General features: G+C 29.5%; 1 protein-coding gene across 1 annotated transcript in view; it reads left to right on the top strand.

Annotated features, from left to right (window-relative positions):
* Positions 1 to 13,664: 13,664 nt before the first annotated feature.
* The window catches only part of LOC127281831 (uncharacterized), an 87,482-nt gene continuing 80,980 nt past the window's right edge, over positions 13,665 to 20,166 (top strand). Inside the window, exons 1-2 of the mRNA XM_051305770.1 lie at positions 13,665 to 14,027; positions 17,573 to 17,672. Of these exons, the coding sequence (XP_051161727.1) occupies positions 17,630 to 17,672 (43 nt within the window). The 5' untranslated portion in view covers positions 13,665 to 14,027; positions 17,573 to 17,629. The remainder of the gene's footprint in view (positions 14,028 to 17,572; positions 17,673 to 20,166) is intronic.

The raw sequence follows: 20,166 nt of genomic DNA, 5'->3' as shown, positions 1-20,166 counted from the left end.
AAAAATTCAGAAAAATTAAATTTGCGAGATAATCGTTCCGGAATACCGCCAACAAAATAGGGAAAAAGTTTCGAACAAAATATGTATGGCGCACTTTTTGATTGGTCCAGCGGATGCTGAGCTACACTCAAATAAATTTATGAAAAATTTTCGAAAAATTAAATTTTCGAGATAATAGTTTGGGAATACCGCCAAAAAATTGAGCAAAAAGTCTCGAACAAAAAATGTATGGCGCACTTTTTGATTGGTCCAGCGGATGCTGAGCTACACTCAAAAAAATTGGGAAAAATTTTCGAAAAATTAAAATCGCGAGATAATGTCTCGGGAATACCACCAATAAAATAGGGAAAAAGTTCCGAACAAAAAATGTATGGCGCACTTTTTGAATGGTCCAGCGGATGCTGAGCTAAACTAGAAAACAAATTCGGAAAAATTTTCAAAAAATTAAATTTGCGAGATAACTTCTCCGGAATACCGCCAATAAAAGAGGGAAAAAGTTTCGAACAAAAAATGTATGGGGCACTTTTAGATTGGTCCAGCGGATGCTGAGCTACACTCAGATAAATTTTTTAAAAAATTTTGAAAAATTAAATTTGCGAGATAATTAATCGGGAATACCGCCAAAGTCTTAATCCGGGTGTCTTGAACAAAAAATGTATGGCGCACTTTTTGATTGGTCCAGCGGATGCTGAGCTACATTCAGATAAATTTTTTAAAAAATTTTGAAAAATTAAATTTGCGAGATAATTAATCGGGAATACCGCCAAAGTCTTAACCCGGGAGTCTCGAACAAAAAATGTATGGCGCACTTTTTGATTGGTCCAGCGGATGCTGAGCTACACTCAGATAAATTTCGGAAAAATTTTTGAAAAATTAAATTTGCGAGATAATTGTTCGGGTATACCACCAAAGTCATTAGAAGAAAGTTTCGAACAAAATATGTATGGCGCACTTTTTGATTGGTCCAGCGGATGCTGAGCTACACTAGAAAACAAATTTGGAAAAAATTCAGAAAAATTAAATTTGCGAGATAATCGTTCCGGAATACCGCCAACAAAATAGGGAAAAAGTTTCGAACAAAATATGTATGGCGCACTTTTTGATTGGTCCAGCGGATGCTGAGCTACACTCAAATAAATTTATGAAAAATTTTCGAAAAATTAAATTTTCGAGATAATAGTTTGGGAATACCGCCAAAAAATTGAGCAAAAAGTCTCGAACAAAAAATGTATGGCGCACTTTTTGATTGGTCCAGCGGATGCTGAGATACACTCAAAAAAATTGGGAAAAATTTTCGAAAAATTAAAATCGCGAGATAATGTCTCGGGAATACCACCAATAAAATAGGGAAAAAGTTCCGAACAAAAAATGTATGGCGCACTTTTTGAATGGTCCAGCGGATGCTGAGCTACACTCAGATAAATTTCGGAAAAATTTTTGAAAAATTAAATTTGCGAGATAATTGTTCGGGAATACCACCAAAGTCATTAGAAGAAAGTTCTGAACAAAAAATGTATAGCGCACTTTTTGATTGGTCGAGCGGATGCTGGGCTACACTCAAAAATAATTTGGAAAAAATTTCGAGAAATTAAATTTTCGGGATAATCGATCCGGAATACCATAAGAGTCATTAGAAGAAAGTTCTGAACAAAAAATATATGGCGCACTTTTTGTTTGCTCCAGCGGATGCTGAGCTACACTCAGATAAATTTCGGAAAAAATTTTGAAAAATTAAATTTTTGAGATAATCATTCGGGAATACCGCCAATAAAATAGGGATAAAGTTTCGATCAAAAAATGTATGGCGCACTTTTTGATTGGTCCAGCGGATGCTGAGCTACACTCAAATAAATTTCTGAATAAATTTTGAAAAATTAAATTTTCGAGATAATCGCTCCGGAATGCCATAACTGTCTTTAGCAAAAAGTAGCGAACAAAAAATGTATGGGGCACTTTTTGATTGGTCCAGCGGATGCTGAGCTACACTCAAATAAATTTCTGAAAAAATTTTGAAAAATTAAATTTTCGAGATAATCGCTCCGGAATGCCATAACTGTCTTTAGCAAAAAGTAGCGAACAAAAAATGTATGGGGCACTTTTTGATTGGTCCAGCGGATGCTGAGCTACACTCAAATAAATTTCTGAAAAAATTTTGAAAAATTAAATTTTCGAGATAATCGCTCCGGAATGCCATAACTGTCTTTAGCAAAAAGTAGCGAACAAAAAATGTATGGGGCACTTTTTGATTGGTCCAGCGGATGCTGAGCTACACTAGAAAACAAATTTGGAAAAAATTTAGAAAAATTAAATTTGCGAGATTATCGGTCGGGAATACCACCAATAAAATAGGGAAAAAGTTTTGAACAAAAAATGTATGGGGCACTTTTTGATTGGTCCAGCGGATGCTGAGCTACACTCAAATAAATTTCTGAAAAAATTTTGAAAAATTAAATTTTCGAAATAATTAATCGGGAATACCGCCAAAGTCTTAATCCGGGTGTCTTGAACAAAAAATGTATGGCGCACTTTTTGATTGGTCCAGCGGATGCTGAGCTACATTCAGATAAATTTTTTAAAAAATTTTGAAAAATTAAATTTGCGAGATAATTAATCGGGAATACCGCCAAAGTCTTAACCCGGGAGTCTCGAACAAAAAATGTATGGCGCACTTTTTGATTGGTCCAGCGGATGCTGAGCTACACTCAGATAAATTTCGGAAAAATTTTTGAAAAATTAAATTTGCGAGATAATTGTTCGGGAATACCACCAAAGTCATTAGAAGAAAGTTCTGAACAAAAAATGTATAGCGCACTTTTTGATTGGTCGAGCGGATGCTGGGCTACACTCAAATAAATTTCTGAAAAAATTTTGAAAAATTAAATTTTCGAGATAATCGCTCCGGAATGCCATAACTGTCTTTAGCAAAAAGTAGCGAACAAAAAATGTATGGGGCACTTTTTGATTGGTCCAGCGGATGCTGAGCTACACTAGAAAACAAATTTGGAAAAAATTTAGAAAAATTAAATTTGCGAGATAATCGTTCCGGAATACCGCCAACAAAATAGGGAAAAAGTTTCGAACAAAATATGTATGGCGCACTTTTTGATTGGTCCAGCGGATGCTGAGCTACACTCAAATCAATTTGGGAAAAAATTTTGAAAAATTAAATTTTTGAGATAATCGCTTCGGAATGCCATAACTGTCTTTAGCAAAAAGTAGCGATCAAAAAATGTAATGGGCACTTTTTGATTGGTCCAGCGGATGCTGAGCTACAGTAAAAAACAAATTTGTAAAAAATTACAAAAAATTAAATTTGCGAGATTATCGGTCGGGAATACCACCAATGAAATAGTCAAAAAGTTCCGAACAAAAAATGTATGGCACACTTTTTGATTGGTCCAACGGATGCTGAGCTACACTAGAAAACAAATTTGGAAAAAATTCAGAAAAATTAAATTTGCGAGATAATCGTTCCGGAATACCGCCAACAAAATAGGGAAAAAGTTTCGAACAAAATATGTATGGCACACTTTTTGATTGGTCCAGCGGATGCTGAGCTACACTCAAATAAATTTATGAAAAACTTTCGAAAAATTAAATTTTCGAGATAATCGTTTGGGAATACCGCCAAAAAATTGAGCAAAAAGTCTCGAACAAAAAATGTATGGCGCACTTTTTGATTGGTCCAGCGGATGCTGAGCTACACTCAAAAAAAGTGGGAAAAATTTTCGAAAAATTAAAATCGCGAGATAATGTCTCGGGAATACCACCAATAAAATAGGGAAAAAGTTCCGAACAAAAAATGTATGGCGCACTTTTTGAATGGTCCAGCGGATGCTGAGCTAAACTAGAAAACAAATTCGGAAAAATTTTCAAAAAATTAAATTTGCGAGATAACTTCTCCGGAATACCGCCAATAAAAGAGGGAAAAGGTTTCGAACAAAAAATGTATGGGGCACTTTTAGATTGGTCCAGCGGATGCTGAGCTACATTCAGTTAAGTTTTTTAATAAATTTTGAAAAATTAAATTTGCGAGATAATTAATCGGGAATACCGCCAAAGTCTTAACCCGGGAGTCTCGAACAAAAAATGTATGGCGCAATTTTTGATTGGTCCAGCCGATGCTGAGCTACACTCAGATAAATTTTTCAAAAAATTTTGAAAAATTAAATTTGCGAGATAATTAATCGGGAATACCGCCAAAGTCTTAACCCGGGAGTCTCGAACAAAAAATGTATGGCGCACTTTTTGATTGGTCCAGCGGATGCTGAGCTACAGTAAAAAACAAATTTGGAAAAAATTACAAAAAATTAAATTTGCGAGATTATCGGTCGGGAATACCGCCAATAAAAAAGGGAAAAAGTTTTGAACAAAAAATGTATGGGGCACTTTTTGATTGGTCCAGCGGATGCTGAGCTACACTCAAATAAATTTCTGAAAAAATTTTGAAAAATTAAATTTTCGAGATAATTAATCGGGAATACCGCCAAAGTCTTAATCCGGATTTCTTGAACAAAAAATGTATGGCGCACTTTTTGATTGGTCCAGCGGATGCTGAGCTACACTAGAAAACAAATTTGGAAAAAATTTAGGAAAATTAAATTTGCGAGATATTTGATCGGGAATACCGCCAAAGTCTTAACCCGGGAGTCTCGAACAAAAAATGTATTGTGCACTTTTTGATTGGTCTAGTGGATGATGAGCTAAACTCAAAAATATTTTGGAAAAATTTTCGAAAAATTAAATTCGCGAGATAATCGTTCGGGAATACCGCCAAAAAAAATTTTTGGAAAAAAGACGATAAAAATTTTTTTTTGAGGTTTTTTTAAAAATCCTGTGGTCAGATTTGAGATATTAATATGATAAATGTGTCTACCCAGATCCGAGTAGAGGAAGACCATTTTTACCACCAAAAACGCATCCAAAAGCATAAAAAAATTACCAAAAAATTTCAATTTTTCTTAGGCAGAAGATTTTATTGCATATTCTTGCACAAAATACACCGAAAAGTGTAGAAAAAAATTGACACCCAGATCCGAGTAGAGGAAGACCATTTTTATGACCAAAAACGCGTGAAAAACCAAAAAAAATTACCAAAAAAATTCAATTTTTCTTAGGCAGAAGATTTTATTGCATATTCTTGCACAAAATACACCGAAAAGTGTAGAAAAAAATTGACATCCAGATCCGAGTAGAGGAAGACCATTTTTATGACCAAAAACGCATGAAAAACCAAAAAAACTTACCAAAAAATTTCAATTTTTCTTAGGCAGAAGATTTTATTGCATATTTTTGCACAAAATACACCGAAAAGTGTAGAAAAAAATTGACACCCAGATCCGAGTAGAGGAAGACCATTTTTATGACCAAAAACGCATGAAAAACCAAAAAAAATTACCAAAAAAATTCAATTTTTCTTAGGCAGAAGATTTTATTGCATATTTTTGCACAAAATACACCGAAAAGTGTAGAAAAAAATTGACACCCAGATCCGAGTAGAGGAAGACCTTTTTTATGACCAAAAACGCATGAAAAACCAAAAAAAATTACCAAAAAAATGCAATTTTTCTTAGGCAGAAGATTTTATTGCATATTCTTGCACAAAATACACCGAAAAGTGTAGAAAAAAATTGACACCCAGATCCGAGTAGAGGAAGACCATTTTTATGACCAAAAACGCATCCAAAAGCATAAAAAACTTACCAAAAAAATTCAATTTTTCTTAGGCAGAAGATTTTATTGCATATTCTTGCACAAAATACACCGAAAAGTGTAGAAAAAAATTGACACCTAGATCCGAGTAGAGGAAGACCATTTTTATGACCAAAAACGCATCCAAAAGCATAAAAAACTTACCAAAAAAATTCAATTTTTCTTAGGCAGAAGATTTTATTGCATATTTTTGCACAAAATACACCGAAAAGTGTAGAAAAAAATTGACACCCAGATCCGAGTAGAGGAAGACCATTTTTATGACCAAAAACGCATGAAAAACCAAAAAAAATTACCAAAAAAATTCAATTTTTCTTAGGCAGAAGATTTTATTGCATATTTTTGCACAAAATACACCGAAAAGTGTAGAAAAAAATTGACACCCAGATCCGAGTAGAGGAAGACCATTTTTATGACCAAAAACGCATGAAAAACCAAAAAAAATTACCAAAAAAATGCAATTTTTCTTAGGCAGAAGATTTTATTGCATATTCTTGCACAAAATACACCGAAAAGTGTAGAAAAAAATTGACACCCAGATCCGAGTAGAGGAAGACCTTTTTTATGACCAAAAACGCATGAAAAACCAAAAAAAATTACCAAAAAAATTCAATTTTTCTTAGGCAGAAGATTTTATTGCATATTTTTGCACAAAATACACCGAAAAGTGTAGAAAAAAATTGACACCCAGATCCGAGTAGAGGAAGACCATTTTTATGACCAAAAACGCATGAAAAACCAAAAAAAATTACCAAAAAAATTCAATTTTTCTTAGGCAGAAGATTTTATTGCATATTCTTGCACAAAATACACCGAAAAGTGTAGAAAAAAATTGACACGCAGATCCGAGTAGAGGAAGACCATTTTTATGACCAAAAACGCATGAAAAACCAAAAAAAATTACCAAAAAAATTCAATTTTTCTTAAGCAGAAGATTTTATTGCATATTCTTGCACAAAATACACCGAAAAGTGTAGAAAAAAATTGACACCCAGATCCGAGTAGAGGAAGACCATTTTTATGACCAAAAACGCATGAAAAACCAAAAAAAATTACCAAAAAAATTCAATTTTTCTTAGGCAGAAGATTTTATTGCATATTCTTGCACAAAATACACCGAAAAGTGTAGAAAAAAATTGACACCCAGATCCGAGTAGAGGAAGACCATTTTTATGACCAAAAACGCATGAAAAACCAAAAAAAATTACCAAAAAAATTCAATTTTTCTTAGGCAGAAGATTTTATTGCATATTCTTGCACAAAATACACCGAAAAGTGTAGAAAAAAATTGACACCCAGATCCGAGTAGAGGAAGACCATTTTTATGACCAAAAACGCATGAAAAACCAAAAAAAATTACCAAAAAAATTCAATTTTTCTTAGGCAGAAGATTTTATTGCATATTCTTGCACAAAATACACCGAAAAGTGTAGAAAAAAATTGACACCCAGATCCGAGTAGAGGAAGACCATTTTTATGACCAAAAACGCATGAAAAACCAAAAAAAATTACCAAAAAAATTCAATTTTTCTTAAGCAGAAGATTTTATTGCATATTCTTGCACAAAATACACCGAAAAGTGTAGAAAAAAATTGACACCCAGATCCGAGTAGAGGAAGACCATTTTTATGACCAAAAACTCATCCAAAAGCATAAAAAACTTACCAAAAAAATTCAATTTTTCTTAGGCAGAAGATTTTATTGCATATTCTTGCACAAAATACACCGAAAAGTGTAGAAAAAAATTGACACCTAGATCCGAGTAGAGGAAGACCATTTTTATGACCAAAAACGCATCCAAAAGCATAAAAAACTTACCAAAAAAATTCAATTTTTCTTAGGCAGAAGATTTTATTGCATATTTTTGCACAAAATACACCGAAAAGTGTAGAAAAAAATTGACACCCAGATCCGAGTAGAGGAAGACCATTTTTATGACCAAAAACGCATGAAAAACCAAAAAAAATTACCAAAAAAATGCAATTTTTCTTAGGCAGAAGATTTTATTGCATATTCTTGCACAAAATACACCGAAAAGTGTAGAAAAAAATTGACACCCAGATCCGAGTAGAGGAAGACCTTTTTTATGACCAAAAACGCATGAAAAACCAAAAAAAATTACCAAAAAAATTCAATTTTTCTTAGGCAGAAGATTTTATTGCATATTTTTGCACAAAATACACCGAAAAGTGTAGAAAAAAATTGACACCCAGATCCGAGTAGAGGAAGACCATTTTTATGACCAAAAACGCATGAAAAACCAAAAAAAATTACCAAAAAAATTCAATTTTTCTTAGGCAGAAGATTTTATTGCATATTCTTGCACAAAATACACCGAAAAGTGTAGAAAAAAATTGACACGCAGATCCGAGTAGAGGAAGACCATTTTTATGACCAAAAACGCATGAAAAACCAAAAAAAATTACCAAAAAAATTCAATTTTTCTTAAGCAGAAGATTTTATTGCATATTCTTGCACAAAATACACCGAAAAGTGTAGAAAAAAATTGACACCCAGATCCGAGTAGAGGAAGACCATTTTTATGACCAAAAACGCATGAAAAACCAAAAAAAATTACCAAAAAAATTCAATTTTTCTTAGGCAGAAGATTTTATTGCATATTCTTGCACAAAATACACCGAAAAGTGTAGAAAAAAATTGACACCCAGATCCGAGTAGAGGAAGACCATTTTTATGACCAAAAACGCATGAAAAACCAAAAAAAATTACCAAAAAAATTCAATTTTTCTTAGGCAGAAGATTTTATTGCATATTCTTGCACAAAATACACCGAAAAGTGTAGAAAAAAATTGACACCCAGATTCTTTAAATTTACCTCACATGTATACTTTATAATATATTGATCGATTCGTCTTGACGTAAGGAATACAATTATTTCATATATAAACTTCAATTTAAAAAATCACAAAATTTTATAACCAAAATGTGAATTTTTGATTTTTTAACTTTCATTAATTCTTTAAATTTACCTCAAATGAATAGTTTATATATATCGATCGATTCGTCTTGACGTAAAGAATACGATTTTATTATATATAACCTTAAATTTTTCTATTTAAAAATTTTTTCGATTAATAAAAAATTTTTGGAAAAAAGACCATAAAATTTTTTTTTTTTATTATTTTTCAAAATCCTTTGGTCAGATTTGAGATATTAATATGATAAATGAGCCTCCTAAATTTTATCTAAATCCATTAAAACCTGTTAAAGTTATCTTCTAAACAAAAAAGGGATCCACACTCACACACACACACACACACATACACACACATACATACATCCGGACAATTGATCAGGATCTCATATAACATGTTTCTATAAAGAAAAAAATTTGTTTCCGCCACTTTGAAAAGTTTTATAAACGAAAGGACTACAAAGCTTCCTCCACGAGGTAGCAAAATAATAAATAATACATTAAATAATAAACAAATTATAAATTCCACATAAATTAGATTAGAAAAAGATTGCAAACTCCACCTTGTCACAAAAAGCAAGGGGTAAAAAAACGAAACCTTGCTTTTTGTGACAAGGTGGAGTTTGCAATCTTTCTTTCAATTTTGATTTCTTTATTTTTAAATGAAGAATAATAAATTCGAAAAATGAAATAAATATGGAAACTACACCTTGTCACAGAAAGCAATGGCTACAATATTAAAATCTTGTTTTCTATATGAAGGTAGAGTTTGAATCTTTCTTTCAACATTGATTTTCTTTTCTTCAAATGGAAAATAAATTCAACAAATGATTAAAAGATTCAAACTTTTCCTTGTTACAGTAAGTAAAGCCTACAAAAAATCTTGCTTTCTATGAAAAGGTGGAGTTTCCATCTTTCCTTAATTATTAATTTTTTTCAAATGGAAAATAAATTTGACACATGAAATAAATATGGAAATTGCACCTTGTTATAGAAAGCAAGTGCTACAAAATAAAAATCTTGCTTTCTGTATGAAGGTAGAGTTTGAATCTTTCTTCGTTTTCTATTTTTTCAAATGAAGAATAAATTGGATAAATGAAAAAAAAATTCAAACTCTACCTTATCACAGAAGTTTTCGTTTCGTAACTCTCTATACATATTTTCAGTTTTGCCATTGATATTTTTTGTTCGGAAGGTCAAAACCTATCAAGCTGTTAAGTGAAAATTATTTATTTCGTTCTTTTACAAAATTTCGATAGAAAATTCTTTTTTTTTTTATTAATAAATCTATAAATATCACTATACAAGATGAAGATATCTGTGGATAAATATTACCGAGTATATATATAGTTTGTAAAATGAAGTACATCATTAGTCCACGTCGAAGGAGAGAAAAGGTGTATTGTGGTCCAAAACGAGGGGCAATGATAGGTCATCGGTGAAAAGTGAGGGGAAAAAAAGGGTGACAAGAAGAACAGCAAATTCCTTGGAATATCTGAAAAAGAGATGTTTTAGAAGAATTTTTTCTTTTTTTCCCTTACACTGAAAAAAGGGTTTGGTATTGACAACCAAACGTTTGGTTGGTAATTAAGCAACCAAATTTTTTTTATTGAATCAACAAAATTTTGGTTTGCCCCAATCAAACTTTAGTTAGGACAACAAAAATCTTTTTTTTCTAATTTTGGTTGTGTCAAACAAATTTTGATTGAGACAATTAAAATTTTTTTGATTCAACAAAATAATTATGGTTGCTTAAATACCAACCCCTTTTTTCACTGTACATTTAGGTGTAAATAAAAAAATAAAAATTCCTTTCCAATTTTTATTTTATTAAATTTTTATAAATATTTTATTTTATAAAAAAGGAAAAAAACCAAAAAACAAAATAATTCTTTTCAATTTCTGTTAATTATAAAAAAAAAATATAACTTGCGAAAGTTAATAAAAACACAATTTACTATATTATATATAAAAATATAAAATAATTATTAGGTTTAATTAGAAATTTCTTTGAGGATAAAAAAAAAAAAAAAAGAGTGTCGACCCGATAAATTTCTCAACCTATCTATCAATGCATGCTACTAAATGAGACGGAAGTTGCGTGGTCGAGTTTTCCTAGTGGCGTTTAAATTGCAAATTTCTCTCTCTCTCTCTCTCATCTTCTTTCTCATTCACGGCCTTACTTTGCCACCATGAGAAAAGAAGTTTTCAATATTTCTTACCGGCAAATTGGCATCTCTGGAAAAAAGAGAAAGAATAAAAATAATAAAAAAAGGAAAAAAGAAATGAGGAGAAAAGAATGAAGTAAGGCCACACGGAAAAAATAAGAAAAGTGGGGGGGGTGTAGAGGGAGAGAGAGGCGCAACCGAGAAGATTTCTTTCAATTTAATTAGGGGGAGCAAGGGCACAACGACGACAACGACGACGACGACGACCATAGGGAAAGAGGTGACGTGTGTGTGCCATGGCAATATGGCGTTCGCGTTCATGGAAATTCTTAATTAAATTCTCGCCGCTTTCTCACCGCCACTAACGCTATATGGCTATATGAAACTGGAACTCTATCGGAGTTTTTTCATTCGCCCCCAGACCCAAGCGAGTTAACTAGAGACATATTCTTTTTACTTTGCTTGTCACCAAGAGTTGCAACTTCGGATTGCCTCAATTTCTACTTCTTTTACTTATTTTAAGATTTTCTCACCCAAGTAGCACGTAATATTACAGTAATATTAATTGGTAATATTACATTAATATTAAAATTTACTCCTCATGGTAATATCACAGGTTAATATTACTGTAATATTACATTAACATTAAAGTAATATTAACCGGTAATATTACCATGAGCCGGACATTTTAAATAATTAATACAGTAATATTACAGTAACATTACCGGATAGTATTCCTGAAATATTACAGTAACATTACAGTAATATTACAAACTTATTTAAAATAAAAAAAAATTTCAACTTAGTTATGATTTTTTTGTAATATTACTAGAATATTACCAGTTAATATTACTGTAATATTACCGGTTAATATTACTGTAATAATACCAGTTAATACTACTTTAATATTACACTAACATTACAGTAATATTACTGTAATATTTTAGTAATATTACTGTAATATTAACTGGTAATATTACAGTAATATTAACAGGTAATATTACCGTAATATTAAAGTAATATTACAGTAATGTAAAAGTAATATTAAAGTAATATTACAGTAATGTAAAGGTAATATTACAGTAATGTTACAGTTATATTCTTTTAAAATTAACCAGTAATATTACTGTTATATTACTGTATTATTACTTTTATATTACTGTCATAATATAGTAATGTTACTGTAATATTACATTAATATTAACCTGTAATATTACAGTAACATTATTGTAATATTACAATAACATTAAAGTAATATTAACCGGTAATATTATCATGAGCCGGACATTTTATTTAATTAATACTGTAATATTACAGTAACATTACCGGATAGTATTCCTGAAATATTACAGTAACATTACAGTAATATTACAGACTTATTTAAAATAAACAAAATTTCAACTTTGTTATGATTTTTTTGTAGTATTACTAGAATATTACCAGTTAATATTACTGTAATATTACCGGTTAATATTACTGTAATAATACTAGTTAATATTACACTAACATTACAGTAATATTTCTGTAATATTTGAGTAATATTACTGTAATATTTGAGTAATATTACTGTAATATTTGAGTAATATTACTGTAATATTTGAGTAATATTACTGTAATATTTTAGTAATATTGCTGTAATATTTTAGTTATATTACAGTAATATTAACAGGTAATATTGCAGTAATATTACTGTAATATTACACTAACATTAATAGGTAATATTACCATATGGCGGAAACTTTAATATTACTGTAATATTACAGTAATATTATCGTGTGATATTACCGTAATATTGCTTTAATATTACGTGCTACTTGGGAATTTTTAAAACATTCTGTTTGCGCTTTTTATAAATCTTTTTTTCTCAATAAAATTCAAAAATATTATTTCATTTTATTATTTTTCAATTAATTATTTATTATTAATTATTATTCATTTTTATTAATTAGTTATTATTAATTATTATTTATTTTTATTAATTATTTAATTATTATATTTTATTTTTATTAATTGATAGTAAATGGGATAAATAATTTTTTTTTTATTGTCTGAGAATTAGCTATCAGTATTAAAAATATATGCCGAAAAAAAATTTCTATTTATTATTAGTTATTTTTAACTTGGGAATAGTGAAAATAAAAATATCATGCGTAAAAGTTTAAACTTGTTCGAGAAAATGGAACATTACTGCCATCTTTCGCTTCAACTGTGGAAACTTGAACTTGGGTATTACCATCCTATGGTAAACTGTGATAAAACTCTTATTTGTATAAAAAAAAAATATACTATTTTTGTAAATAGTATTTCATAGTATTTAAATTTGTAAATTTACATTTGAGACAAAAACAATATTGTCAATATTTCATATAACGATATAATTCATTTTAAAACTTTGTACCAACGGTAGGTAATTGTAAGCGAGACCTATCTGATCGACACTGTGTCGGTACTTTAGGTTTAAAATTTCAAATTAGAAGCAAAACAGATTTTTTTTATAATTACAATTTTTTAAAATATTTTTTTTTTATAATTTTCAATCTTTAAAAAAAACTAAACCAAAATTTTCAAAAATTTATGTTTAAGGAAATATTTCCAAAAAATTTTTTTTTATTTTTATTAAAATATAAAGAAAATTCAGTTTATTGAAAAACAAAAAAAAAAAAAAATGAAATAATAGAAAAAGAAAAAAAGTGAAATAATAGAAAAATTGGAAAAGAATCTCTTGTAAAATACAGGTGTTTCGCAAGGGTATCAAAGGAGGTGGCGAACATGGAGACCTTATAGGGGGTGGAACAGGAAGCGCAGGATCAAGGAATGGATGGTGTTCGGGTTGCCAGTCGGCAGGAGTTTTTTAGTCAGTGTTGGCGTGCCGAAACGCAATCACGTGTCCAAAGATCCTTTTGGGGGAGATGAAGTTTAAAATGACAAGAGACATGTATATTTGATAGGCCGGTCTTTGTCATTAATTATTTTTTTTGTTTGGGTGGAAAAAATGATAGATTTCAAGATGCGTTTATTCGTACAATGAAAAGATAGAATTTTTATTCATTAAAGTTTTTCATTTTTTGGCCACAATATTATAACAGGCCAAAGCGAATACAAAAAGGGATTGTGCAATTTTCGGTTTTTAGAATTTCTCTATTTTACCAAATTTCATTTCGACTGTTTTTCGCTGCTTCAATTTCTTTGACAAATGATACAACACAATTCTCGTAAGTAACTTATTAATAATTTTCTAAATAAATTTTTTCCAATTTTTTTTTTTCTTCAAATAACTCGAATTTTACTATTTTTATATTCTTGTTATAAATTTTTTTTTTTCCTATGTTTATATTATTAGAATGTGAAACTTATTTATCAAGTGTGTGTGAATTTAACACAGAGTGCGTGTAGAAAAACCGCCATCTTTTTCCAATACAATTTTTTCACATAATATTTATAAAAATAAGAATTTTTTTTTTCTCATAAAAAATTGGTAATGATTCAACAAGTGATGATATATTAATTGTATGATAATTTATGTGTAGTCGTTTATTTATTAAATTTTGACAATTTTCGATTGAATTTTTGATTTATGAATATATATATATTATTTTGAATAATATATAGATTTTTCTTTTAAATAAATTTTTTAAATGTTAAGTATATACCCAAAGGTTTGTAACCTTGTGGGAAATATAATCCCATTGGTAGACAAGAGGCAGGCAGTTTGGATTAATTAATGGATTCCCAAGAGAACCATCTTCCACCCAGAAGTCAGTATCCTGGCGAATATTACATTGTCATTCCTCAAGTCTCTCTCTCTCTCTATATATATATATATATGTTTCAATAATTATCTCTGCTTTTATAACACCAATACATATGAATTTATATATAAATATATTTTTTTACTAAAAAACAAATATATTAAAAAAATCAAATAATAATAATTTAAATAAATAAATAATAGTAAATAATAATAATAAAAATAAAATAATAAATAAAAAAAATGAAATTTTAATCCAATCTGATGGGAAATGAGAGTTTGCTTAAAATTTTCATATTCTTTTGTAATATAGTTATAGATAATTTTAGCGAAACAATATAAAGATTCGTTTGCAATTTTTTTTTTTCGAAAAGATATGAAACGAGATTTTGGTAAAAAAAAAAAAAAAAGGGTGAAAAGGGACAGGATGTGCCAACCGGCTGGGACGACACTATCGAGAATTTCACAATTTCCGTTCGAATCCAACGATTTCCGTCATCGTGCAAAATGTGTTCACACACATTGCAGTTTCTGGAGGACCCCGTACGACGCGACCTTTTGCCCGTTTGTCTATTCCAATTTGCAGGAGGTCCTTTTTGAGAAAAAAGAGTACTCCCATTATTATTTATTGAGAACAATTTTTATTACAATTTTTTTTACTATTTTTTCCAATATTATTTTATTACACCGTCCGACAAAATTTAATTTTTTTTTTTTTACCCACAAATAAATCCAACATTTTCGGAAACTAGGAACAAAAAAAAAATACCCGTTTCTGCGGCTGTTTTGATAGACCAGGTCGTTTGCGGTTTTTAGGGGTAGAAACAACCCCTAAATGAAAAGTGACAAGATATCTTTTAAAAATTATTAATATTTTATAAAACTTGGTATCTGGAGGTTTTCGGGGTCGCTGATGTCAGATTTTCAAAAATTCAAAATGGCGGATCCAATATGGCGGTGAATATTTTAAGAAGTTATTAATTTTTTATTTTATATCCGCCATTTTGAATTTTGAAAATTTAACATCTGATTCGACATTAGCGACCCCAAAAACCCCTAGATATCAAATTTTATAAAAAATTAATAACTTTTTTAATATTTTGACCGCCATATTGGATCTGCCATTTTGAATTTTTGAAAATCTGACATCAGCGACCCCGAAAACCCCCACATACCAAGTTTTATAAAATATTAATAATTTTTAAAAGATATCTTGTCACTTTTCATTTAGGGGTTGTTTTCACCCCTAAAAACCACAAACGACTTGATCTAGCAAAACGTCCAGGCACGGGTATTTTTTTTTTTGGGTCCTAGTTTCCGAAAATGTTGGATTTTTTTGTGGGTCAAAAATCGTATCAGACAGTGTTATTTTTAAAATTATTTTGTCTTGTTTTTATTATTTTGTTATTTTAATTACTTTTTTTATTAAAAAAAATATTCGATGAATAATTTTTTTTTATATCAAAATATCGAAATTGTAATATATAAATGAAGTAAAAGTCAAATTGTCTAAAGAATAAATTGTTTAAATATAAATATACATCTATATATATATATATATATATACACAGAGAAGAACCATTTCGCCGTGATAGTTCTCCAGGGACGGCAGTAATCGAAACGTTACAATCGACCGCGATTCTCGTGTTTGCCGAACACTCGTACTATGTCAGGCCAATCGCCAATCAAAGTCTGCGCAGTTTAAAAAAAAGAACTTTTCCAAGTTCCACTCAATTACCTTTGGTTCATCCGCAACAATATCACGATTCAGACTAGGTCTGACCTAACAGAGATCCATACTACTGAAAAAGCTGTTCAACCAACTTTAATTTTCCGCTGTAGTCAATAGTTTTTATTTTTTTCTTTTTTGGGTTAGTTTTTTTTTTTTAAACTGGATTATTCAGTTGAGAAAAATCACAAAATTCAATCAATTTATTCAATGTCCATTTATGTATAGAAATTTTTTTTTTATAATTTTTGTGCAAAGAGAAAGTTTCTTTTTTGCCATATTATAACTATTCATATATAGTTTCATATCCGGGGGAATAAATATTTTACCATATATTAGAATTTATATAAAAAAAAATATATATGCTTTTTAAAATACAGTTTTTATGCAAAAATTTCATTTTTATAATTTTTTTAATATTGATATGGAAATTTTTCTTTCTTGTTTGTTTCAATTAAATTATATCTTTATTTTGCAGACTTTTCTTTTTAATATGTAATTCGCTCATAATAAATTATTTATATAAAATTTATAAAATATATATATATTTCATTATTATTATACTATTATTTTATATTTATATTATATTTATTTGATAATAGTCAACGATTATTTGGAAATTTTTTTTTTTTTTCTCTATAATATCAAGAAGAGAAAAATTTTCTTACACAATATTTTACAAAATGAGAAGAGCGCGGATATTTTCAATTATAACACGAAAAATGAAAAAAAAAAAGAACTTGACATTGTCGACGATAAAAACTTTCCCCTCGGTTTTGTCTGAAAATACTCATATATATATATAGTTGAAACGGAGAAAATGAAAAGTAAATTGAGTCTTATAATCAATTTTTATATTAGACTTTTATAATGATGGTTCAACATAAACTTTGCCGAGATTGCATATGAAATATTGATTAAAAATTTCTAATATTGCTAATAGTTCATTAAAAAAAATTTTTTTTTTTTCTGGATGTAAAAAAAGAATCTTCGTAAGTGAAAAACATATAAAAGAAAATCCTATTTTCAGACGTATATCTTAAAATAAGATTTTCTTTTCCCAGTGTTAGGAATTATATACGTAAAAAGGAAGAAAAGATTTTCTTTATTTTTTTTTTTAAGAAAAATGTTTTTTGAAATTTGAAGAGGTTTACTTTAAGTTCGACCTATCTTGGACGACTTATATTGATCTCTTTTAACTTTTTTTTTTATTTCTTTTTTTTTTCGAATCGCATCGTGAAACGAGACACGGTAACGACAGTCTTCGATTGGTTTTTCAGGCGGCAGCGAAGGAAGGAACGTCTCAACCTGAAGAGAAGTAGGTGGAGAGAGAAAATATGGGAAAAGGCGATAAGAAAGGTATCGTGCAGCGTAGCGACGGTAAGTGCAACTTCTCTTATCCTATATGCTTCTGAAACTATCCACACACACACAAATATATATATATATATATGTATATATATTATACTTACACATTTTACACAGAAACCTTTTTGGATCACTATTTACAGTTACACTCGTAATTGTAAATATTACGTAATTATACGTAATTAAAAATATAAAATAATTACGTAATTGTAAATATGAACTATATAAATCGTAATTTTAAAAGTAAAAAAATATTCTTGAAATGATAAAGAAAATTTACTTATATTAAGGGTTTTCTTCAAATTTTGCTGGACCCAGTAGAAAAAATCAGTTATAGTCAGACTACGTTTTATATATTGGTAACTTTAGTAACAGTAGTGAAAATCAATTTTAGTCAGACATATTAAATTCCTTTTTGTTTGATATTAGTAGTCAAAGTCAGTATCAGTCAGCCAAGGTTCGAAATTAAATGGCAAATCAGTAGTGAAAGTCAATTTTAGTCAGACCAGCTTTTAAATTTTCATAATTTTGGCATTAGTGATAGAAGTCCATTTTAGTCAGACTACTATTTGAATTTTTCCCATCAGTAGTAAAAGCCAATTTTAGTCAGACTACATTTTGAATTTTCGTATCAGTAGTAAAAGCTAGTTATAGTCAGACTCCAATTTCCAATTTTTTTTAATTTTCGTGTCAGTAGTAAAAACCAATTGCAGTGAGACTTTAAAATTTTTTTAAATTCTGGTTTCAGTAGTAAAAGACTTTTATAATTTTGATATCAGTGGTAGAAGTCTATATTAGTCAGACTACTGTTTTTATTTTCGTATAAGTAGTAAAAGCCAAATTCCGTCAGACCACGTTTGGCAATTTGTTAATTTTCGTGCCAGTAGTAAAAGACAGTTGCAGTCAGACCACGTCCTGAATTTTTGTAATTCAAGTATCAGTAGTAAAAGTCAATTTCACTCAGACCAGCTTCTAAATTTTTCTAATTTTACTATCATGCGGTAAAAGTGAATGTCAGTCAGACCTTTTGAATTTTTGTATCAGTAGTAAAAACCCGTTTCAGTCAGACCACGTTTTGCAATATTTTTTTTTTTTAATTTTCCTATCAGTTGTAAAAACCAAATAAACCATGTTTAGAATTTTTTTAATTCCGTCGCAGTAGTAAAAGTCAATTTCAGTCAGACGTATCAAATTCTTGTTTTTAAAATTACATTCTATTAATAAAAATTGAGAATTCTTTCTGAAATATTGTTTTTAATTTCCATGTATCGCGCTATTTTATCTCTTTTTCTATTTATTTTGTTTTACTTCTTTTCATAATTTCAAGCAATATATATTTAAATTTATTTATTGCAGAATTTTCAGTTTATATATATATAAAATATTTTTCCAAAACATGAATGTCTTTCGATATATAAACAAGAGTTTCCAAAATGCTTTGAAAGTTCCCGCAATTCCATTCTGTTATATACCCGATTGAACTGACTTTAATCAATACTTGAATTAATTGCTTCTAATTACGTAGCATGTGAACAATGTGAAAAATCTTTGGTATGCTCCCATTTCGCCTTATTGCACTTCTAATTAGAAACATTTATTGGATATCTTAGATATTTTTAATCAAATTTTGTTGTCCTAACCAAATGTTTAGTTAAGATAACTCTACGACTGTTTCAGCTAAACAAAATTATAAGAACTAAAATTGCCTAACCAAACGATTTTGTTGCAAACACATTTTTTTTCAAAGAAGATAAGGAAAAATTGTTTTATAAAGGACAATAAATTTTCATGTAATAATAAAAAAAAAGAGAGATTTGTTTATGAAACAATAAAAAATTTAGAGTCATGAATGCATAATAAAAGCATGTAATCGGACAAGTGAACATGTTTGCCAACTGTTCAGATTTCCATGATTGATATTACCAGGCTATTAAAGTAGAAGACCTTATGGAACGCCTGTTGCGTTTTGGCACCGATCACTTTATCATATGTCCAGCTTAAAGCTATTTTCAACTGTTTACATTTAGTTTGTCAACTTTTTTTTTTTCTTTTTTTCTTTTCTTTTTTATTTTACCTAATTTTTCCAATTTCTTTTACGTTAAGCGATAAAAGTGATTTTTATGGTACTAAAGTGGTTCTAGAGTAAGTTTTCCACAAGATCATGACCTCAGGCCAAGTCCATTTTCTCATACGTGTATATATATGTGTGTTATAAAGTTTTCTGGCAGAAGTGCAGAAAGATGCTTCTAATGCTTTGAGCAAGGAAACTGACACATATATATATATATATATATATATATATATATATATTGTATACAATGTTTCGCTAGATATGCTTTTCAAAAGGACAATTCCGCTTTCCTCCATACAAAAGGCTCGCTTTTCGTGAAACATCGACACAAAAGCATCCATATAAACATTCACAAATACCGCCGCGCACTTGTTCAATGTGCAGAAAGGTGCAAGGTGCAAGTTATCGCGGTGCGTTTTCAACAGCATTTTCACC

This window comes from Leptopilina boulardi, unplaced genomic scaffold (genome assembly GCF_019393585.1).
Source record: "Leptopilina boulardi isolate dan_hultmark-lab unplaced genomic scaffold, ZJU_Lbou_2.1 LbouV2_112, whole genome shotgun sequence".
NCBI classification, from domain to species: domain Eukaryota; kingdom Metazoa; phylum Arthropoda; class Insecta; order Hymenoptera; family Figitidae; genus Leptopilina; species Leptopilina boulardi.
Note: the sequence above shows the minus strand (reverse complement) of the source record. Positions and strands in the feature narration are given on the sequence as shown.